General features: G+C 41.4%; 2 protein-coding genes across 6 annotated transcripts; one reads left to right on the forward strand and one right to left on the reverse strand.

Moving 5' to 3' along the window:
* Positions 1-53: 53 nt before the first annotated feature.
* Positions 54-15353, reverse strand: LOC112221174 (cathepsin F). Of its 3 annotated transcripts, XM_042303263.1 has the most exons (14): positions 12182-12382; positions 10249-10491; positions 8306-8416; positions 5522-5603; positions 5333-5400; positions 5140-5221; positions 4913-5026; positions 4457-4605; positions 3324-3420; positions 3015-3215; positions 2789-2853; positions 1208-1298; positions 1057-1115; positions 54-886 (listed from the first exon to the last, which is right to left on the reverse strand). In XM_042303263.1, the coding sequence occupies exons 2-14, from the start codon at positions 10480-10482 to the stop codon at positions 812-814; spliced, it is 1428 nt and encodes a 475-aa protein (XP_042159197.1). In that variant the 5' UTR covers positions 10483-10491; positions 12182-12382; the 3' UTR covers positions 54-811. The 3 variants fall into 3 exon arrangements, with proteins under 3 accessions (XP_042159197.1, XP_024239092.1, XP_024239091.1); XM_024383324.2 differs by lacking the exons at positions 10249-10491; positions 12182-12382 and adding an exon at positions 15196-15353; XM_024383323.2 differs by lacking the exon at positions 10249-10491.
* LOC112221176 (seipin) lies at positions 12469-19858 on the forward strand. Of its 3 annotated transcripts, XM_042303264.1 has the most exons (11): positions 12469-13122; positions 13558-13651; positions 13778-14096; positions 16559-16640; positions 16777-16920; positions 17218-17247; positions 17881-18015; positions 18090-18187; positions 18907-19036; positions 19223-19316; positions 19412-19858. In XM_042303264.1, exons 3-11 carry the CDS (start codon positions 13843-13845, stop codon positions 19696-19698), a joined length of 1254 nt encoding a protein of 417 aa, XP_042159198.1. In that variant the 5' UTR covers positions 12469-13122; positions 13558-13651; positions 13778-13842; the 3' UTR covers positions 19699-19858. The 3 variants fall into 3 exon arrangements, with proteins under 3 accessions (XP_042159198.1, XP_024239093.1, XP_024239095.1); XM_024383325.1 differs by lacking the exon at positions 13558-13651 and having other exon boundaries at positions 12471-13122; XM_024383327.2 differs by lacking the exons at positions 13558-13651; positions 17218-17247 and having other exon boundaries at positions 12476-13122.
* Positions 19859-20095: the final 237 nt, after the last annotated feature.

Here is a 20095-nt window from a genome sequence, read left to right on the forward strand (position 1 = left end):
AATCAACCAACATACTGTGGATATTGACTTCAGAAATTACATTCCACAATGAATAAAGGATATATTTTTTTTATTCAACCTTAGTTTGTCTAGTTACACAGCACTGCAATATTTAACAGTTAATAGGCTACACAGTCAATGTATGATCCTTTTAAAATAAAATAAAAACATGCAAACCCATTCATTATAAGTACTTGCACAGTGAAGTTGTAAGTTTTAAACTGAGGGGAGAGATTGACGTTATGTGGTATTGCACAGAACATGTTACAGACAAAAAGGTCTAGCAAAAATGCACAAGCATTAATTCTACACTAGAGCATCCGCACAGAGAGTAGTCAGATGCAGGGGAACATAACGGACACTAAACAGCATGACTGAAGTCTAAATATATGACATCCCCTTTATCATTTAGACTCTTATTGTAAAGAGATGACCGAAATGACCTCTGCCTAAAACACAGCAATTCAATTAAAATATCCTTAAAGTCTAGTAGTAAAATCACAACAAAAGATCAGTGTTACCTTAGAACTATAGCTTCATCGGAGCTGGTTTGTTTTGAAAGAGAAGAATGGGGTATGAATAAATGCTGCTTCCCCTATTTAAGTAAGCTGTCAGCAGGTCTTCCAGTGCATTGTGCAGTGTTCTGACTACACAATTAGGGGGGTAGGGGATAAGTAACATTGCAGTTCTGTCAGTTTGTAGGTAGCGTGTGTGTAGATGTTTTGGGGGGGGTGTAGGATTTGTTTGTTTTTTATCCCAGGTGAAGATTGAAATAAAATATTATTCAGATCACGTGTGTGTGTCATATCGCCTAGTTCACAATAGCAGATGAGCACATCTTGTTGATTCCACAGAGCCTGGATCCTCTGTACAGGTAGTAGTAACCCTGGAGGGAAGGAACACACAACAGGCAATTAATACACGAATACACATGTCAAATGTTCCAAAAGTTCAGGCATGACTAGGTATTGTGCATGCATTGTAAACAAATACACTGTTTACAAATGCACGCATAATGCCTTGTCATAGAGGTTCAGTGTGACAGCTTTCTGTTACCTGTTCTCCATAGTCCTCTCCCCAGCTGTTTTTGATGGCCCAGAAAGGTTTGCCTTGACCTGTACACAGAAACAACCAGACACACTCATCACAGTGTTGTTATTATACTAGGTTAATGTAAGATAAATTAGTAGTTAAGAGTCAGTCTCACGTTCTCCGTAGCCCACGAGCAGCACTGCATGGTCAATCATCCAGGGGTTGCAGAAGATCTTCAGAGGGTGGGACACGCCCTTCCTGTAAAACTGAGGACAAACAACGAGAGAAAAGCAGGTGGGATTAGAAAGATAGATACTAGTCACTTCATTGTTCAGTTGTGTTTTAGTGATGCTAATTTCAGTTGCATTAAGATAGATATGACAGGCCTCCCGAGTGACGCAGCGGTCGCTGTACTTGAGGCACCACTACAGACCCTGGTTCGATCCCAGGCTGTGTCACAAATGGCCGTGACCGGGAGTCCCTTAGGCTGGTGCACAATTGGCTCAGCATCGACCGGGTTAGGGGAGGGTTTGGCCAGGGCGACTTTACTTAGCTCATTGCGCTCTAGCAACTACTTGTGGCTGGCGGGGTGCCTGCAGGCTGACTTCGGTCGTCAGTTGAACTGTGTTTCCTGCAACACATTGGTGCAGCTGGCTTCCGGGTTAAGCGGGCGGGTGTAAAGAAGTATGGTTAGGCGGGTCATGTTTCGGAAGACGCATGACTTGACCTTCGTCTCTCTTGAACCTGTTGGGGAGTTGCAGCGATGAGATCCTAATTGGATATCACAAAAAGTAAAAAAATAAAAGAAAGATATGGCAGTGGTGTTACCTGTAGGGGTTGGAACCAAAATTATTTTCCAATCGTTTCATTCTGGACAGAACCACTTTTTTTTGTTTCGTTCCACTGTTACGACCAGCAAAATACAGTTCTGAACCGGTTCAAACCCTAAAAAATGTACTGGTTTATATTGTTCCTTTCTGTTCCTTTTTTTCCCTCTTTTTTTAACATTTAACTCATTAAATTACTTCACCAATCAGTGTGGAAAGAGCAGGCAAGCTAGTTGTTTACATGTGTGATGGACAGACAAATGTAGCCTATGGCGCAAGATGCGACTGAAACTTTGCAGTTGGGGAGAGAGCGAGATAGGTTTGAGGAGGCTTGAAGCGCTGAGTATCTTGTTATGACATACATTGAATGAATTAGGTCCACAGAATTATACCTAGGAGAAGTGGCTTCTATGTAGGAACTTTGAACGTCTTTTGAGCTAGCTAGAAAACAAACTTGATTTAGCTAGCTAACAAGCTTGTATGTGCAGAGAATTAAAAATACCTTTTTGTAGTTAATAAGTCCAACGTGATCACTAGGCCTATAGAATCCTTAACTAGCATTGAAAAAAATGAAATCCATTCTTCTCTAGCTAATTAAAAATCTCTCTGCCACCCTATCTTCTGAATCAAGCCTGTAACGTCAGTACAGTAGCCTATGCTTCAAAAAGAGGAAAGGGACAGGTAGCCTAAACGCACACAGGTGAAGATTTTCAGCTTGCAGGCAGACACTGGAATACATTTCTGAGTGACAGAGTGAGGGCTTTGCATAGGCGCTTTGTTGTGGGACTAGAAAAAAATGCCTGGAACGTAAAACAACGTTATTAACCGCTCCCATGCTTTTAAATTAGTGGTTATGTTCTGGAACAGTATGGATCACTTTCATTCCAGGTTCCGTTTCTGTTCCATGAACCCATTCAACCCCTGGTTACCTGCATTGCAAAGGCGTTCAGGGCCACAGATACTGGTCCATTCTCTGCCAGCCAAGCAGCAATTTCTAAACATAAGGGAAGGAAACCAAGATTAACACATGGCCAACCCTCCTCCATATGTACTGCATCGTTCAATCTTCATCCAATCCTTCAACCTATCATCCGTGTCTTTATCTCTGTCTACCCTACCCTACCCTCTCTCTCTTTCACCTCTCCTCCCACTCACCATTCTCGTCCTTGGACAGCTCCACGGAGCTGTTGATGTAGGCAGTGACTTTGTCGGTGGTGAAGTCACAGCTCTGCTTCTTGCCGGTGTAGCTGTAGTCAGTCTCTGTCTCCAGACCACCCAGCTTCTCGATGGCTTCATATGCATTTGATGGAAGCCCGCCCCCACAGGCCTGGTCCACAGTATCACAGTCCACCAGCTCTGTGGGTGATAGGACATTGAAGCAATCAGTTCAAAACTGTTATGGAGAAAATGGAAACTGTGCTGTTGTACAGGTAAGTGTATGATACCTACAATGCTTGTGCTTACCTTGCTCAGAGAGAGACAATAGTTTACCCGTTTTCACAAACCACTGGCCCTCAATGTTTCCTGTCACTGAGAATGCCCAGCAAGAACCACACATGCCCTGCAATACAAACACAAGTCACATAATCAGCCATACACACAGGCATTACCTACCTCCACCTTTTCCATGAATTGTGTCATATCTACAGTATGAATGAAAGTATGACTTTTGCTTACTTAAACTTATGTTTAGTGAAGCATCAAAGAAGAGTCAAGAATACTTTGAATGCTATATAAAGTATTTTTAAGTTGTTATTTGTCCGATAAAGAAATCCATAAAGACACTGCTCAAAAAAATAAAGGGAACACTAAAATGACACATCCTAGATCTGAATGAAATATTCTTATTAAATACTGGATAATGGAAATCAAATTTATCAACCCACGGAGGTTTGGATTTGGAGTCACACTCAAAATTAAAGTGGAAAACCACACTACAGGCTGATCCAACTTTGATGTAATGTCCTTAAAACAAGTCAAAATGAGGCTCAGTAGTGTGTGTGGCCTCCACGTGACCTCCCTACAACGCCTGGGCATGCTCCTGATGAGGTGGCGGATGGTCTCCTGAGGGATCTCCTCCCAGACCTGGACTAAAGCATCCGCCAACTCCTGGACAGTCTGTGGTGCAACGCGGCGTTGGTGGATGGAGCGAGACATGATGTCCCAGATGTGCTCAATTGGATTCAGGTCTGGGGAACGGGCGGGCCAGTCCATTGCATCAATGCCTTCCTCTTGCAGGAACTGCTGACACATTCCAGCCACATGAGGTCTAGCATTGACTCGCATTAGGAGGAACCCAGGGCCAACCGCACCAGCACATGGTCTCACAAGGGGTCTGAGGATCTCATCTCGGTACCTAATGGCAGTCAGGCTACCTCTGGCTACCTCTCACAACAGCATGTGAAATTTATTGTCAAGCAGTTTTGCTTCCTAAGTGGACAGTTTGATTTCACAGAAGTGTGATTGACTTGGAGTTACATTGTGTTGTTTAAGTGTTCCCTTTAATTTTTTGAGCAGTGTACAATCATATATACACATTTACAGTCATACCTGTAGTCATCTCCAGTCTGTAAGACCATCTCTAAACCCTGTCCTACCTGGTTCTTGACAGGGCTGACAGCTCCATGCTCTCTCCAGTCCCAGCTAGGCGGGGCGGGGCCGTGGGTCATGGCTGCAGGCTTCATGGACCGCTGAAATGTCTGCTGGCTCAGCAGGGGGTTCAGGTACAGAGTCCTAAACTCCTCCTCTGGATGGTGAGAGGGAGTGGGTAGAGGGAGGAGAGGAAGAATATTAGGATTTTTCACAGTGTACAGCTGAGGAGTTGTACTATAGCCTTTTGGAATTAGCTATGTAGAAGTGGAATTACTCAACAGGTTAACTAACTCTGCAAGGGAACATGTTTCAAACGGTCACAGAATCACACACACATAGTATGTCCTGTTGCTCCACAGAAGAGCAGACGGTGACCTCGTCGGCACGCTCAGTGGATGTTCTGGAACTGCATCGGGCTTATTAATCTGCATTCCCACACATGCACACACACACACACATACCTGTGAGGTCACTGAACTTGGTGACCCCGTACTCGGCTGTGCCCAGATCCAGAGACTGGAGCTTCTCAGCGGTCTTCAGGTTCTCATGGAAGATACGCAGCCGCCGCTCAGTGTCTGTAGCAGCAAAGGTCAGAGATCAGACAAAAATGTTATGTTAAGATGTTTTACCTTATCTGTGGAGGTGGATGGACGATGTGTAAAATGATGGATTGAGATTTCTCTCTCACCCTTTTTGCTGCTGTAAGTCCTATTGTATCTGACCATGAACTCTTTGAACTGACCCAGAAGCTCCACTAAATACTCTGTTTCCTGTCACAAAATATAAGTTAATTATTGACAAGTAAATTAAATATACGCATACAGAATAAATGAGAAAACACGCTCAAACACACATACAACAAGCGCTATGTTTTCTATTACCTCAACTGGTTTGCTGGAGGAGAGGGACAGAAATTCTACTTTGTTGGTCTCAACTGGTTTGGGATCAACTGAAACGCAAGCATAATGAAAAACAATTAGATGTAGCTATGAGTATTTATAGAAACAATCCTAAACAAATAAAAGCAGAAAGGTACATTTAGTTCCCAAAGTTAAACCTTTGACACAAACCTGCTGGCTGACATTTCTGTTTGAGCAGGGTGGACTTCCTCTCCCAGGGAATGTCCCAGACCTCAAACACACACACCTCCGTCTGACAGAGAACATGTCAGCGGAGAAAACATGGTTAGTGAGATAATCTGTGTTTATTTTATTGGGCTTCTGTGTTCATGACTTGTATATAAACAGTGTAATGGACCACCCACACAGACAGTGTGGTGAATAAGGTGCAACAGAGTCTCTTCAACATCAGGAGGCTGAAGAAATTTGACTTGGCACCTAAAACCCTCAAACTTTTATAGATGCACAATTGCGAGCATCCTGTCGGGCTGTATCACTGCCTCGTATGGCAACTGCACTGCCCGCAACCGCAAGGCTCTCCAGAGGGTGGTGCGGTCTGCCAAACACATTACCGGGGGCAAACTACCCGCCCTCCAGGACACCTACAGCACCTACTGTCACAAGAAGGCCAAAAAGATCATTATGGACATCAACCACCCGAGCTACTGCCTGTTCACACCGCTATCATCCCGAAGGCAAGGTCAGTACATGTGCATCAAAGCTGGGACCATGACACTGAAAAACAGCTTCTATCTCAAGGCCATCAGACTGTTAAACAGCCACCACTAGCACATTAGAGACTGCTGCCTATAGATAGACAATAAATCACTGGCCACTTTAAGTAATGGAACACTAGTCACTTTGATCATGTTTACATATCTTGCATTACTCATCTCATATGTACAGTATATACTGTCTTCTATACTATTCTACTGTATCTTAGTCCATGTCGCTCTGACATCGCTCGTCCATATATGTACAGTGGGGCAAAAAAAGTATTTAGTCAGCCACCAATTGTGCAAGTTCTCCCACATAAAAAGATGAGGACTGTAATGTTCATCATAGGTACACTTCAACTATGACAGACAAAATGAGAAAAAAAAATCCAGAAAATCACATTGTAGGATTATTTATGAATTTATTTGCAAATTATGGTGGAAAATAAGTATTTGGTCAATAACAAAAGTGTCTCAATACTTTGTTATATACCCTTTGTTGGCAATGACAGAGGTCAAATGTTTTCTGTAAGTCTTCACAAGGTTTTCACACACTGTTCCTGGTATTTTGGCCCATTCCTCCATGCAGACCTCCTCTAGAGCAGTGATGTTTTGGGGCTGTTGCTGGCCAACACAGACTTTCAACTCCCTCCAATGATTTTCTATGGGGTTGAGATCTGGAGACTGGCTAGGCCACTCCAGGACCATGAAATGCTTCTTACGAAGCCACTCCTTTGTTGCCCGGGCGGTGTGTTTGGGATCATTGTCATGCTGAAAGACCCAGCCATGTTTCATCTTCAATGCCCTTGCTGATGGAAGGTTGTTTTCACTCAAAATCTCACGATACATGGCCCCATTCATTCTTTCCTTTACACGGATCAGTCGCCCTGGTCCCTTTGCAGAAAAACAGCCCCAAAGCATGATGTTTCCACCCCCATGCTTCACAGTGGGTATGGTGTTCTTTGGATGCAACTCAGCATTCTATGTCCTCCAAACACGACAAATTGAGTTTTTACCAAAATGTTATATTTTGGTTTCATCTGACCATATGACATTCTCATTTTGTTTCTGGTGTCCTTTGACAGCTCTTTGGTCTTGGCCATAGTGGAGTTTGGAGTGTGACTGTTTGAGGTTGTGGACAGGTGTCTTTTATACTGATAACAAGTTCAAACAGGTGCCATTAATACAGGTAACAAGTGGAGGACAGAGGAGCCCCTTAAAAGAAGAAGTTACAGGTCTGTGAGAGCCAGAAATCTTGCTTGTTTGTAGGTGACCAAATACTTATTTTCCACCATAATTTGTAAATTCATTAAAAATCCTACAATGTGATTTTCTGGATTTTTCTCATTTCGTCTGTCATAGTTGAAGTGTACCTATGATGAAAATTACAGGCATCTCTCATCTTTTTAAGTGGGAGAACTTGCACAATTGGTGGCTGACTAAATACTTTTTTGCCCCACTGTATATATTCTTAATTCCATTCCTTAGTTAGATTTGTGTGTATTGGGTATATGTTGTGAAATTGTTACATATTACCTTACTGTAGGAGCTAGAAGCGCAAGCATTTTACACCTGCAATAACATCTGCTAAACACATGTATGTGACCAATAAAATGTGATTTGATTTGATAATAGAATGTAGTGTATGTTTATGTGCATTTCAGAGAGAAATGCCTGTGATTTCCTGTGTGTGAAATGCCTGTGATGGTAAAGCACATACATATCCTTTGTATGCGACCTAATGTAAACATCCAACAGTCTATTTCTGAACCGATACAGAAGTTAAGTAGAGGGGTGAACACTTTGTTTCCTTGACCTTGGAGACATTTCTGATTAAGTTTCTGCTAAGTCATGAAAACAAATACAGCAGGCGGAAAAAAATAAGGGGTAGCTGACTGCTTGTGCACATAGCTGCTGCAGGGGATAACAGTGTGTAAAATTCATGACAAGTTATTTATCACAAGGTCCTGGTCACATGACTAGGGGAAGGTAGAACAATAACCTAAAATAGACCCAGATACACACAATGGCCTTGATACTGGCCACTTCTGTGTTGACAGTTTATTTACATTTGTGGTTTAGGTTTTGCCAATATTCAATATTGTAAAACTTGGGGTTTTGATTTGATGAGGAGGACTGACATTAGTTTTGCTGTACCTTCCCTGTAACACTATCTCCCTCCAACAACCCACACTGTTATCATCCCAAGACAGAAAAACAAAACACACACAGGCCTCACCTTCAGGTTGTGTTCCTCTGGATAGAAGTCACAGGTCATCAGTCTAGCAGCCTTCTTACACTGGGTGTTACTTAGCTCCACCATGATGCTGTATCGGATTCCCTTCACCAGCTACAAGACAGACACACGCAGAGACAACACACAGAGACAACACACAGAGACAACACACAGAGACAATGCACTGTGAAGGTCAGCCTCTATGAAAAATAAACTAAATCTCTGCGGTTCTTGTTTTGCCATCTAGCTTACAATTTAGCTCTAACGTCACATTCAAGACCAATATATGGCATTTATAGGCCTAGCTAAAGGGGCTGATTATGCTTGAAAATACAGGTATCTTATTCAGCAGAGCACTAACTGGCTAGTCTAGCTGAGACAATGGGTTTGTTGAGGGCAGTGTTGGAAGCTATTCTAAAAAGATAGTTTACCAAGTTTACCAAGCTACCAATTACTTCACACTGGAAGAAGTTAATATACACTAAAGCTACCATTAAGAAACATATAGTTGACTTCACTAAAGTTAATCTGAAAAAGTAGTTCACTACATCCAAACTACTTGTAAATCTGAAATGTCAGGGTACAAATTGCAAGACCGAGGACTTTGGGTTCATATGTTAACAGAATGTGTAATTTGGCCTATTAAACACAATAACTGTTTCAAGTAAGAATTAGGCAGGTCAGACACTGAGAAGGAGATTCTTGCCTACTTCACCCATATTTTATTTTAGCTAAAAAAAGTAGTATGAAGTTCCAGTAGTAAGCTACACCGCTACATGGTAAAAAAGAAGAAGTAATTAACTGGGTCAGATCTGATATGATTGTCACGGGTCTCAGGTATGTTTAATTTGGACGGACTTGTCCTGAAGGGCCCGTGCAGAGCCGAACACAACTGCTCCAGTAGAGAAAGAAAGACAGTAGAAATTCAGAGATTCAGTACCTTAGATCACTGCGCCAAACCACATAGCATGGTACCAACACATGACAACAACATGGTAGCAACACAACATGGCAGCAACACAACACGGTACAAACATTATTGAGCACAGACAACAGCACAAAGGGCATGAAAATATAGACAATGCATCACGCGAAACAGATTGAGTCTTTGATTGAAGAGATGGAGATAAAATGGTCCAGTTTTCGTGTTTTTTGCAGCTCATTCCAGTCGCTAACGTTATATAGCTGCAGCGAACTAAAAATAGGAGCAACGCAGGGATGCGTGTGCTTTGGGGACCTTTAACAGAATAATGTTTTTTTAACCTTTGTTTAACTTGGAAAGTCAGTTAAGAACAAATTCTTATTTACTATGACCGCTTACCCCGGCCAAACCACTAACGACGCTGGGCCAATTGTGCGCCGTCCATGGGACTCCCAATCACAGCCTGGATTCAAACCAGGGACTGTCACCGCCTGGATTCAAACCAGGGACTGTAGTTCATTCTGTTAAAGGTCCCCAAAGCACACGCATCCGTGGGTTGCTCCTCTTTTCAGTTCGCTGCAGCTAAATAACGTTAGCGACTGCAATGAGATGCAGTGCCTTGGACTGCTGTGCCACTCGGGAGCAGTGACTGAGAACGTTTGTTGTATGTGGAGGATGAGGGCTACAGTAGGTATATCAGATAGGGGGGAATGAGACCTAAGAGGTTTTTATAAAAAAGCATCAACCAGTGGATCTTGCGACGGGTAGATAACCAGTTTACAGAGTAGTAATAGAGTGCAGTGATGTGTCCTATAAAGAGCATTGGTGGCAAATATGATGGCTGAATGGTAAAGAACATCTAGAGTAGCCGCTCGAGAGCACCCTCGAACAGCCCACGATACAGTATTATGACCTACAACCACAATGGACAGTAACTTGATTTTAGGCTATCATGAGATTTAAAAATATATATATATATATATATATATATAAATAACATTTTCACAACACTGGTGTAGTCTACCTGTTTACTGGCAGAGAGGATCTTGCTAACTCTACGAACGTGCATCGTATTGGACCCCATGTTATAGCGGTCCTCTGCAAACTTCAGTGCCTTCTTCAAACCTGGGTCGTTTTCCGACAAACGGACAGAAGACCCGGGTGCCCCCATTAAAGTGTCATCCAAATCGGCCAGAACCGAGGCCAAAACCGCCAGGGTTAGGCAAAGGATAACGGGGCAGCGAAATCCGAAATCCATCCTGTCTGTCTGTAGAGCAGAAAAAGTCAAAGGGACAGTGGACGGTAAGATTATAAAACGGGATGTTTGTTTTCCCAGTTAACTGTCATCCGACAATGCGACAAGAAATCAGCAGACCAGGGTTGCCAGGTAAAGCGAGAATTTCTAGTAAATGACCACTCAAAACCTGCCAAAAGGCCTGAAAACTAGCACACACAAATTCACAGCAAGAGGAGTTGCCATATCTATACAATAAACCCATTTTCCATAATGTTATCGACACAATTAAGGAATATCAGTGTAACTTGTAATGACGTTGGAAGAAAAAGATCGGGTATTTCAAAATCAAATCAATCTATGACATAATAAAGGAATGTTAATATGTGACAAGAGAAAAGATAATTCGCCCTTATTAACTCACTTGACTGCTATTATTAAGCAATAAGGCACACGGGGTATGGTATATGGCCAATATAGCACGGCTACGGGCTATTCTTAAGCAGATGCAACGCAGAGTGCCTGGATACAGTTTAAGGCACCCTGGGGTGCTATTATAAACTAATGTTAGGCTATTTTCTGGCAATTGTGCTGTTATTATGTTCCAGATGTTAAGACTAAGTTAAGACTAAGTCGTCATAAATGGCCCGTTTGCGAGAATGACTTGTCATTTCAATAGGCATAGACTACATACACAAATCTGGGTTTATGATTCTAATTACATTTAGCCATAGTTTGCTTAGATAAAGACAGATAGCCTATAGCACCCGATAGGTCTACATCTCATTTCAGATAGTTTACAGTAGCATAGACAATATGTAAACTTAACGATTTAGCAGCTTGCTTAGTTCAAATTAACAGACTAATTTATTCAACATGAATAGCGAGGACATTTCGCAATAAGTGCTTTCCCCCAATAGCCTGTCTGAATAGGCTACTGAGGATGAGGTCATGCTTTCAATCACTGAATTAAATATTAATCATATGTATATGAACTGAATATGCTTGTCAACAGCTGCCAGTGTTTCTTTTTTTGAATTGGTTTTACCTGTAGCATAATATGACTACTGTTACAGTCAATCTAATGTGTTCATAATAACACAAGTCTACAACAACAATAAACGGAAGTTGTAGGCGATTTATTAAATAGTTTTGCCAGCTCCCGGTAGGCTTCACAAGTGGCAGACATTGATTTGCAGTGACTCCAATGATATCGTAATTTCAACATATTTATTGTATCAAATGGTAGCCTACAATGGCATATACATTAATAGGCTACTTGATGGCCAACAGAGGCACATTTTTAATTATATACATTTAGCCTCGTGTCCGTTTCATTGAGGATTTTTCCCCATAAAAAGAATCATGCGAGGGAGTTCCATAACTTCCATTTTAAATGTCCACTCCGGCAGCCCCAGAGACCAAAGAACTGAGCACGCTTAAAGCACTTCGTTTAATACCGTTTTATTTAAACAGTTATAACTAGAATACAGTTTCAAATACCTCCGAGCGGATTTATGTAATGCACTCTAGTGCGCCCAAAGTATTTCTCCAGTGCTTTGTCACCATTATTTATTGATGTGCATCACTTCTAGAGTATTAATATGTTTTATGGAAAAAGGTTTCTCCATAATGACAATGTAAATAGCCTACATATCTACCCAAAAAGTTGTCTCAGCCAATAACTGTAGTGATCTCAACACACACACACACACACACTCACCAAGCAACAGCCTTTCTCACTGCGTGACAGTCAGGAGCAGGTCACAGTGAAATATATTTTTTTAATAGCAGTATGCCTTGGCGGCCGCGGTGCAGCTTAGACATAACCCAAAAACCCGCAACCAATACATTTTCAGCCGCGACGTTTTCAAAGTAGCTTGATTTGGTGGAAAACTACGAACATGGCAACACTGCAGCAGAAGGCCCCAAATAGAAATGGTTACACAATGGATACAATGTTGCCAGAAACAACGATGGAACCGTGGGCGGACCGTGGGCGGAGCTACAGGGACTGTACTTTAGTTTCGGGTTTTGTTCAACAAGCCTTGGCGCTGCATTCTTGATCTCAAGTTGTTCAAGTTTGTTGTAGGCTAAGTAATGCATGCACTTCACTGCAAGCTAATAGAGAAAATATGCATAATAATAACATATATCAAATATTATATTTGAATTCATATCCATTCCAGAGACAGGAAATTGTTTAATATCCTATCGTGAAGAAACTGGATCCGACTTGGTACCAAATATTGGGATATTTCAGCATCCAAAATATTACTCAACACATCTGAAGTCTGTGAAGAGCAATTCCGTATGCAAATAAATGAGAAATGACTTGTGCTGGTATGGGTGATACTGATATCAGTTGAATGTTCTGTTTGCAAAATAACTCCGTCTTGTTTTGGTTATTGTAACCCTACGTGAGCGACGCGACCAATCCGGTGTTTTTTTTCTATCTCAGTAGCCTATTGGAGAGCTTGTCTATAAAGGCACTGAGAGCATGTTTTTATATCTTTGTGTCTGTGCTGCAATACATGCTCTTAGAGAAGAAGTTGGGAGAAGGGGGACAACTTTTACTGCTCGTTATCAAATAAGTTATTGAAACAATAACACCATTTGATTTTATCTCGGCACCAATATCCGAGGTCATTGAGACATTTGGAGGTGAGTTTTAATACTTTGGCAGTGTGCTCTCTGTGTCAGTAACAGAGAGTTTATTAATATGGGACTATATCTTTTCCCACAGTTGTATCATTGGAGGACAAGATTAAACGTGTATTAATTGTTACTGCTGGTATATTTAGGTAAATTGAGTGTCCATTAGTTCCTTTATAAATAATTTTTTAGGAATATTCTGTATTCTTCAATCGCTACCCTTTCGATCATGACAAACTTCACTCATCTCATCTAGTCATCTGATGTAGTTTGGTTACACTTGTGACTTGTGAAATTAGACCCAGTGGTTTCATACCACTCAAAATCATCACTGCGATCATTGTCTGTGCCTTCAACCCTCTGTCCTGTGGCACACAGGCCTCAATAGTATCTTCTCATTAGCCCTCAGATATAGGTCTGTCTTTCGCTCTGTTCATATAATAGATCAAACGCTAGAAGTTAGAGCATTGGGCCAGAAACTGAAAGGTTGCTGGTCAAATACCCAAGCCGACAAGGTGAAAAATCTGTTGATGTGCCCGTGAGTAACCCTAATTTGCTGCAGGGGTGTTGTACTACTATGGCTGACCCTGTAAAATAACACATTTCACTGCACCTATCCCGTTTATGTGATAATAAAATATATATATATATTTTTTTTTATGAGAACCTGACCGGATAGCTTAACCAGAGAAGTTCTATCAAGCATCAGAATAAATCCACACTCCAGAGATGGACACAGGAACTGAACCTATGGGCACCGGAGGTCATCATGGGTCAGGTGACCCAGTTGGACCGGCGCTGCTCTGGCTCCAGGACACTGTTACCACGGTAACACTGCAGGCGCGTCAGAGGGTGTTACAGGGAGCGTTGTTACTGTGTGCTCTGGGACTGTTACTATGGACCGCCATCTTCCTCTACGGGAGCTTCTACTACTCCTACATGCCCCTAGCTACCTACAGTACACCTGTCCACTACTACTACAGGTGTGTTTTACACACATACAGACACACTCTCTCTCGTTGTCTAGTAGTCTTTAATAGTTGATTCTAAGATCTGTATTTGATCATGTCTATGTTTTTGCTGTTTGTTCGTTGTTATAGAGACAAACAAATTGGAGAAGTGGTTTATCCATTCATCTCCGTTTTGGATAGATAACTCTTCGTGTCGTTTGTATAGATTTTTCCAATTTCCCCGAAGTGGTTAGATTCTGTGTAACGTGTACACTAATAATCGGACAGCAAGAACAGGGAGTGAATTTAATAAATACATGAAGATGGAACAAAGAGTGTACAGACATGAAACATAAACATAAACAGTCAATAACGCCTGAGGAAAGACCCAAGGGAAGTGTAAGATATAGGGGAGGTAGTCAGGAAGGTGATGGAAAGCAGGAGTGTGTCATGAGGCGCAGGTGCGCGTAACGATGGTGGCAGGTTTGCGTAATAGTAAGTAAACTGGCGACGTCGAGCGAGTGGAAGCGGGAGTAAATGTGACACTATGGATTCTTCAATAACGTTGAAGCTGATTACTGACTTGCTGTTCCTTATTTTTCCGTAGTGTATTTATGTATTGTTTTAGTGGTTCACCATAGTATCAGGTTTTCTGGGTCTCTGTTTTTGGTTGGACAGGTTTCTCAATTTCTTTCGTTGGTTTTTGCATTCATCAAACCATTTGTCATTGTTAATTTTCTTAAGTTGACATTTTTAGATTTGATAGGGAAGCTATCAAATGTCAAATTGTTTGTAAAACTTAAACATTTTGTCCAGGAAATTCTCTAGAAGGGACTGAATTTGTTGTCTAATTGTTTGTTAGATTTCCACACTATCCTTCCATCTATAGCATTTCTAAATATTATTCAGTTCCTTTGGCTTTGATGCCTTACGATTGAGCATAGCTCTGTTCAAGTAGGGTGTGATTTTGCTGTGATCTGATAGGGGTGTCAATGGACTACTGTGAACGCTCTAAGAGACTCTGGGTTGAGGTCAGTGATAAAGTAGTCTATAGTACTACTGCCAAGAGATGAGCTATAGGTGAACCTAACAAAGGAGTCCCCTCGAAGCCTACCGTTGACTACGTACATACCCAGCATCCGACAGAGCTTCAGGAGTTGTGACCCATTTTTGTTGGTTATGTTGTCGTAGTTGTGTCTAGGGGTGTCACAATCGTCGCAAGGAACGGACCAAAATGCAGCGTGTTCATGATGAAGTTTTTAATTAAAGCACTGAATACAAACTATACAAAACAATAAACGAATAACGACCGTGAAGCATATAATGAGAACTGTGCTGACACAAGCAACTAACATAGACATTCACCCACAACCCAAAATGACAAAACAGGCTACCTAAATATGGCTCCCAATCAGAGACAATGACTAACACCTGCCTCTGATTGAGAACCATATCAGACCAAACACAGAATTGGACAAACTAGACATCCAACATAGAATGCCCACTCAGATCACACCCTGACCAAACAAAACATAGAAACATACAAAGCAAACTATGGTCAGGGTGTGACAAGGGGGGCATATGGAGGAGGGAATGCTGTCACCTCCAGGTAGGTGTTTGTCCCCCTGTGTGCTAAGGGTGTCAGGTTCTTGTCCCGTTCTGATATTTAGATCGCCACAGACTAGCACATGTCCCTGGGCCTGGAAATTCTTTATCTCCCCCTCTAGGATGGAGAATCTGTCATCGTTAAAGTATGGGGATTCTATTGGGGGGATACAGGTAGCACACATGAAGACATTTTTCTCTGTTGACATAATTTCCTTATTCATTTCTAAACAGATGTAAAATGTTCCTGTTTTGACAAATTTAATAGAGTGGGTTAGGTCTGCTCTATACCAAATTAGCATACCCCCTGAGTCTCTTCCCTGTTTCACAACTGGTAGTTTGATGGATGGGACTACCAGCTCTCTGTAAGCTAGAGGGCAACCAGTGGGTCCTTCTCCTTTACACCATGTTTTTTGTAGGATGACAATGTCTGTATTTCCAATTTCTTTGATGAAGTCTGCGTTCCTGCTCTTTAGGCCAAAGGCAGATGACCTAAGACCTTGTATATTCCAGGATGAGTTAGTAAGAGCTTTGTGTTCCATCGTGTTTTTTCGTGTGGTTGGGCCTGTTGCTCTACTCATGGCCTGGGCATATGTCCTGCTGTCATGTTGAGTAGGTCTGATATGGGAGGGCCTATATAGGGTGTGACCAGGGTTTGCTTGCAGTGATCTTAGCTGGTTGGGGTGTGGCTGGTGATGCTGTGGTCTAGGTGTAGGTTTGGTGCAGGTCCTCTCTCTCTCCCCCTCTCTCTCTCTCTCTCTCACACACACACATTCTCTCTCTCTCTCTCTCTCTCTCTCTCTCCCTCTCTCTCTCTCTCTCTCCCTGTGCATACATACTTTTACAATAATTGGAATTCATTACGTTTTTGACTCCCTTTCCTTCTGCAGGACGGACTGTGACTCCTCAGCTTCTCTTCTCTGCTCCTTCCCCACCGCCAACGTATCTCTCCTGAGGAATGGCAAGAACCAGGTGATCCTTATATACACTGTTTATCCATCCACCTTTATTAGCCTATGTAACGATTTGAAACGTTTTCCAAATTCACAGAATTAATTGGGAGGTTTTCACTATGATGTTTGAACTCATTTGAACCCTCCCTCTGAAGGTGATGACATACGGCCAGCCCTATCGGATCTCTCTGGAGCTGGAGATGCCCGAGTCGCCAGCCAATCAGGAGTTAGGAATGTTCATGGTCAAGATGTTCTGTTACTCCGGACAGGGGCAAACTGTGACCTCTTCAGCACGATCTGTGAGTTGACCAGTGTTGGCAATTCCAAGTATTGTGTTGGATTTGTTAATGTGCATCTCATAGTTGCATTTTAAACAACCCTGCTTTGCACTTTTTAACATTAATCTGTTTTGATCTGTATTAGTGTGGTGTATTTTGAGTGTATGTTCGATTTTTGTATATTGCTGCAACCAAATTGCCCAGCAATGGGGAACAATTATATCTTCTGAATCTGAACAAATCAGCTGCACATTTAAATATTCTGATTGTCCTGTATTGGTAAATTGAACACCATGTTGGTCTGCCTCGCTGTCTCAGGTAAGGCAGCTCAGCTCCAGCTCTCGCTTTGTGAGTACGCCGCTGCCCCACACTGACCTCCCACGCAGCTGTCATACCGCATACTATGACTGCTTATGACATCTCTTATATAGTTAAATATAGAACTGCTTATGACATCTCTTATATAGTTAAACATAACTATATTACTGCTTATGACATCTCTTATATAGTTAAACATAAGTATATTACTGCTTATGACATCTCTTATATAGTTAAATATAACTATAGAACTGCTTATGATATCTCTTATGTAGTTAAACATAAGTATATTACTGCTTATGACATCTCTTATATAGTTAAACATAAGTATATTACTGCTTATGACATCTCTTATATAGTTAAATATAGAACTGCTTATGACATCTCTTATATAGTTAAACATAAGTATATTACTGCTTATGACATCTCTTATATAGTTAAACATAAGTATATTACTGCTTATGACATCTCTTATATAGTTAAATATAACTATAGAACTGCTTATGATATCTCTTATGTAGTGTTTTTTTACAGTGTAATAAGCTTTATGACAGAGGTACAGTATGTCAGAGGAATGTGGCAATGGACAATAAACTAAAATATGCATTAGAAACCGTATACATTGGCCATAGGGTGTCCTGCTCCATGTCCTGTTTCTATTAGACAATGCTGCGGTATCGCTCCGGCCTGCTCCAGACTCTGGGAACACTGTTTCTCATCCCGTTCTTCCTGGCTGGAACGGCTGACCAGAAACAGTTGGTAGAGGTGGAGCTCTTCTCCGAATACAGAGAGGATTCTGTGAGTGTCTTGCCGCCCAGTGTGTGTGTATGTGTGTGTGTATGTACAGGGCTAATTCCTCTCTCTCTAAATAGTATGCCCCATCTATAGGAGCCATCATTGAAATCCAGTCTCAAAGGGTGCAGATCTACTCAGCAAATCTCTACATTCACGCTCACTTCACTGGCATAAGGTTAGCTTTACCTCATATTAAATCTTTAACAAGTATGAAACATTTTGAATTACTTAAAGTAACACATTTACTTGAAAGTATGACCTAACCCCCCCCCACCCACCTCCTCTCCAGTGGTGAAAAAAGTACCCAATGTCATACTTGAGTAAAAGTAAAGATACCTTAATAGAAAATGACTTAAGTAGAGGTGAAAGTCACCCAGTAAAATACTACTTGGGTATTTGGTTTTAAATATACTTACACTACCAGTCAAAAGTTTTAGAACACCTACTCATTCAAAGGTTTTTATTTATTTTTACTATTTCATGGTTGAGAGAATGCAATGCGTGTGCAAAGCTGTCATCAAGGCAAAGGGTAGCTATTTGAAGAATCTCAAATATAAAATATATTTTGATTTGTTTAACACTTTTTTGGTTACTTACTACGTGATTCCATATGTGTTATTTCATAGTTATGATGTCTTCACTATTATTCCACAATGTAGAAAATAGTAAAAATAAAGAAATACCCTTAAATGAGTAGGTGTTCTAAAACTTTTGACCGGTAGTGTAAGTATCAAAAGTAAAAGTATACATTTCCAATTAATGTAAAAAAGTACATTATTTTCTTTAGGAATTTAGTGAAGAAAAAGTAACAGTTGTCAAATATCTACTTAATTAGTATGTTAAAGTATTTTTACTGAAGTACTTTACACCACTGCTCCTCTCTCCCCTCATCAGGTACTTCCTGTACAACTTCCCGACACTGTCAGCAGTAATGGGTGTGGCCAGTAACTTGTCCTTCCTCAGTGTCCTCCTCCTCTTCAGCTACCTGAGGCTCATCTGGGGCCGATTTATCAACCCCCAAAAGGTGAGAGTGGAATCTCCCCTAGAACAGGAGAACATGGTATGATTCACATAGTGAGACGGTGTAGTGGATCTTTTTATAACCTGTGTATACCGTTCTCGTACCTGTCCAAAACATTTCTTCAGAGACAGTAGTCCCAGTACGTTCTAGTATATTCTGCGTGTGTTCATGTATGTGTGTGTGTATGAGGTGAGAGATAGGATTAATCTTCATCGGAGGCTAGCCGGGAGCGATGAGAGCGAGGACACTGAACACCTACAAGATTACCAGGATGACACTACAGGTAAGTACACACTTGTACACACACCTGTGTGAGATGTATCATGTGTTGTTTGTTTCCTATATCATGATGTTATGTTCGGTGTGCTTTTCACTCAGGAATCAAGAATTCTTCATCGGATGCACTACTGGAGGCACATCAGATTACAGCAACCCATCTGAACCAGAAGGAAGAGTCCATTCTCAAAGCAGATGGGGGGGAGATGGACATCAGACATGGAAGGTTTCAGAGTGAGATAGATGAAGAAGAGATCATTGCTGAGGAAGAGGGGGAGAATATGGGCATGTCTCTTGACCCAGAGTTGGAAGGGTCGTTTGAGACAGCAAAGCAGCCAGACAGCATCCCCAGCAGACTGACTGGAACCTCAACCTGTGTGATATCCTGATGGAGAGCTCCAATGGATGCACAGTGGCTCAATGACCAATAGTTGGGCACCAAAGTATTATCTTTAGAGGGGGCCCTATTGTACTTTGTTACTGTAAAACAATATGAAGATTTGTTAAGTTTAAAAACCTGATATGTTTAAAGCTGTGTGAATATATTAATTTTTGTGTCCTCTTTTATTTAGTTTATTTAAAGTTGTGTGATGATTCATGCAAAAACCAGACAATGTTGAAATATTTGACCATAGGCCTCCACCTAAGGTTACCATTTTACTGTAGCCTACAGTATTGCACAAATGGAGTAAGGGTTATATCAGATGACCTCAGTATTATGAAACATTCAGGGTGGATGACAACACAAAGTGCCTTCCTCATTTTAATATGTTTGCATGTTACCAG

Source organism: Oncorhynchus tshawytscha, linkage group LG21 (assembly GCF_018296145.1).
Source record: "Oncorhynchus tshawytscha isolate Ot180627B linkage group LG21, Otsh_v2.0, whole genome shotgun sequence".
Taxonomy (NCBI): domain Eukaryota; kingdom Metazoa; phylum Chordata; class Actinopteri; order Salmoniformes; family Salmonidae; genus Oncorhynchus; species Oncorhynchus tshawytscha.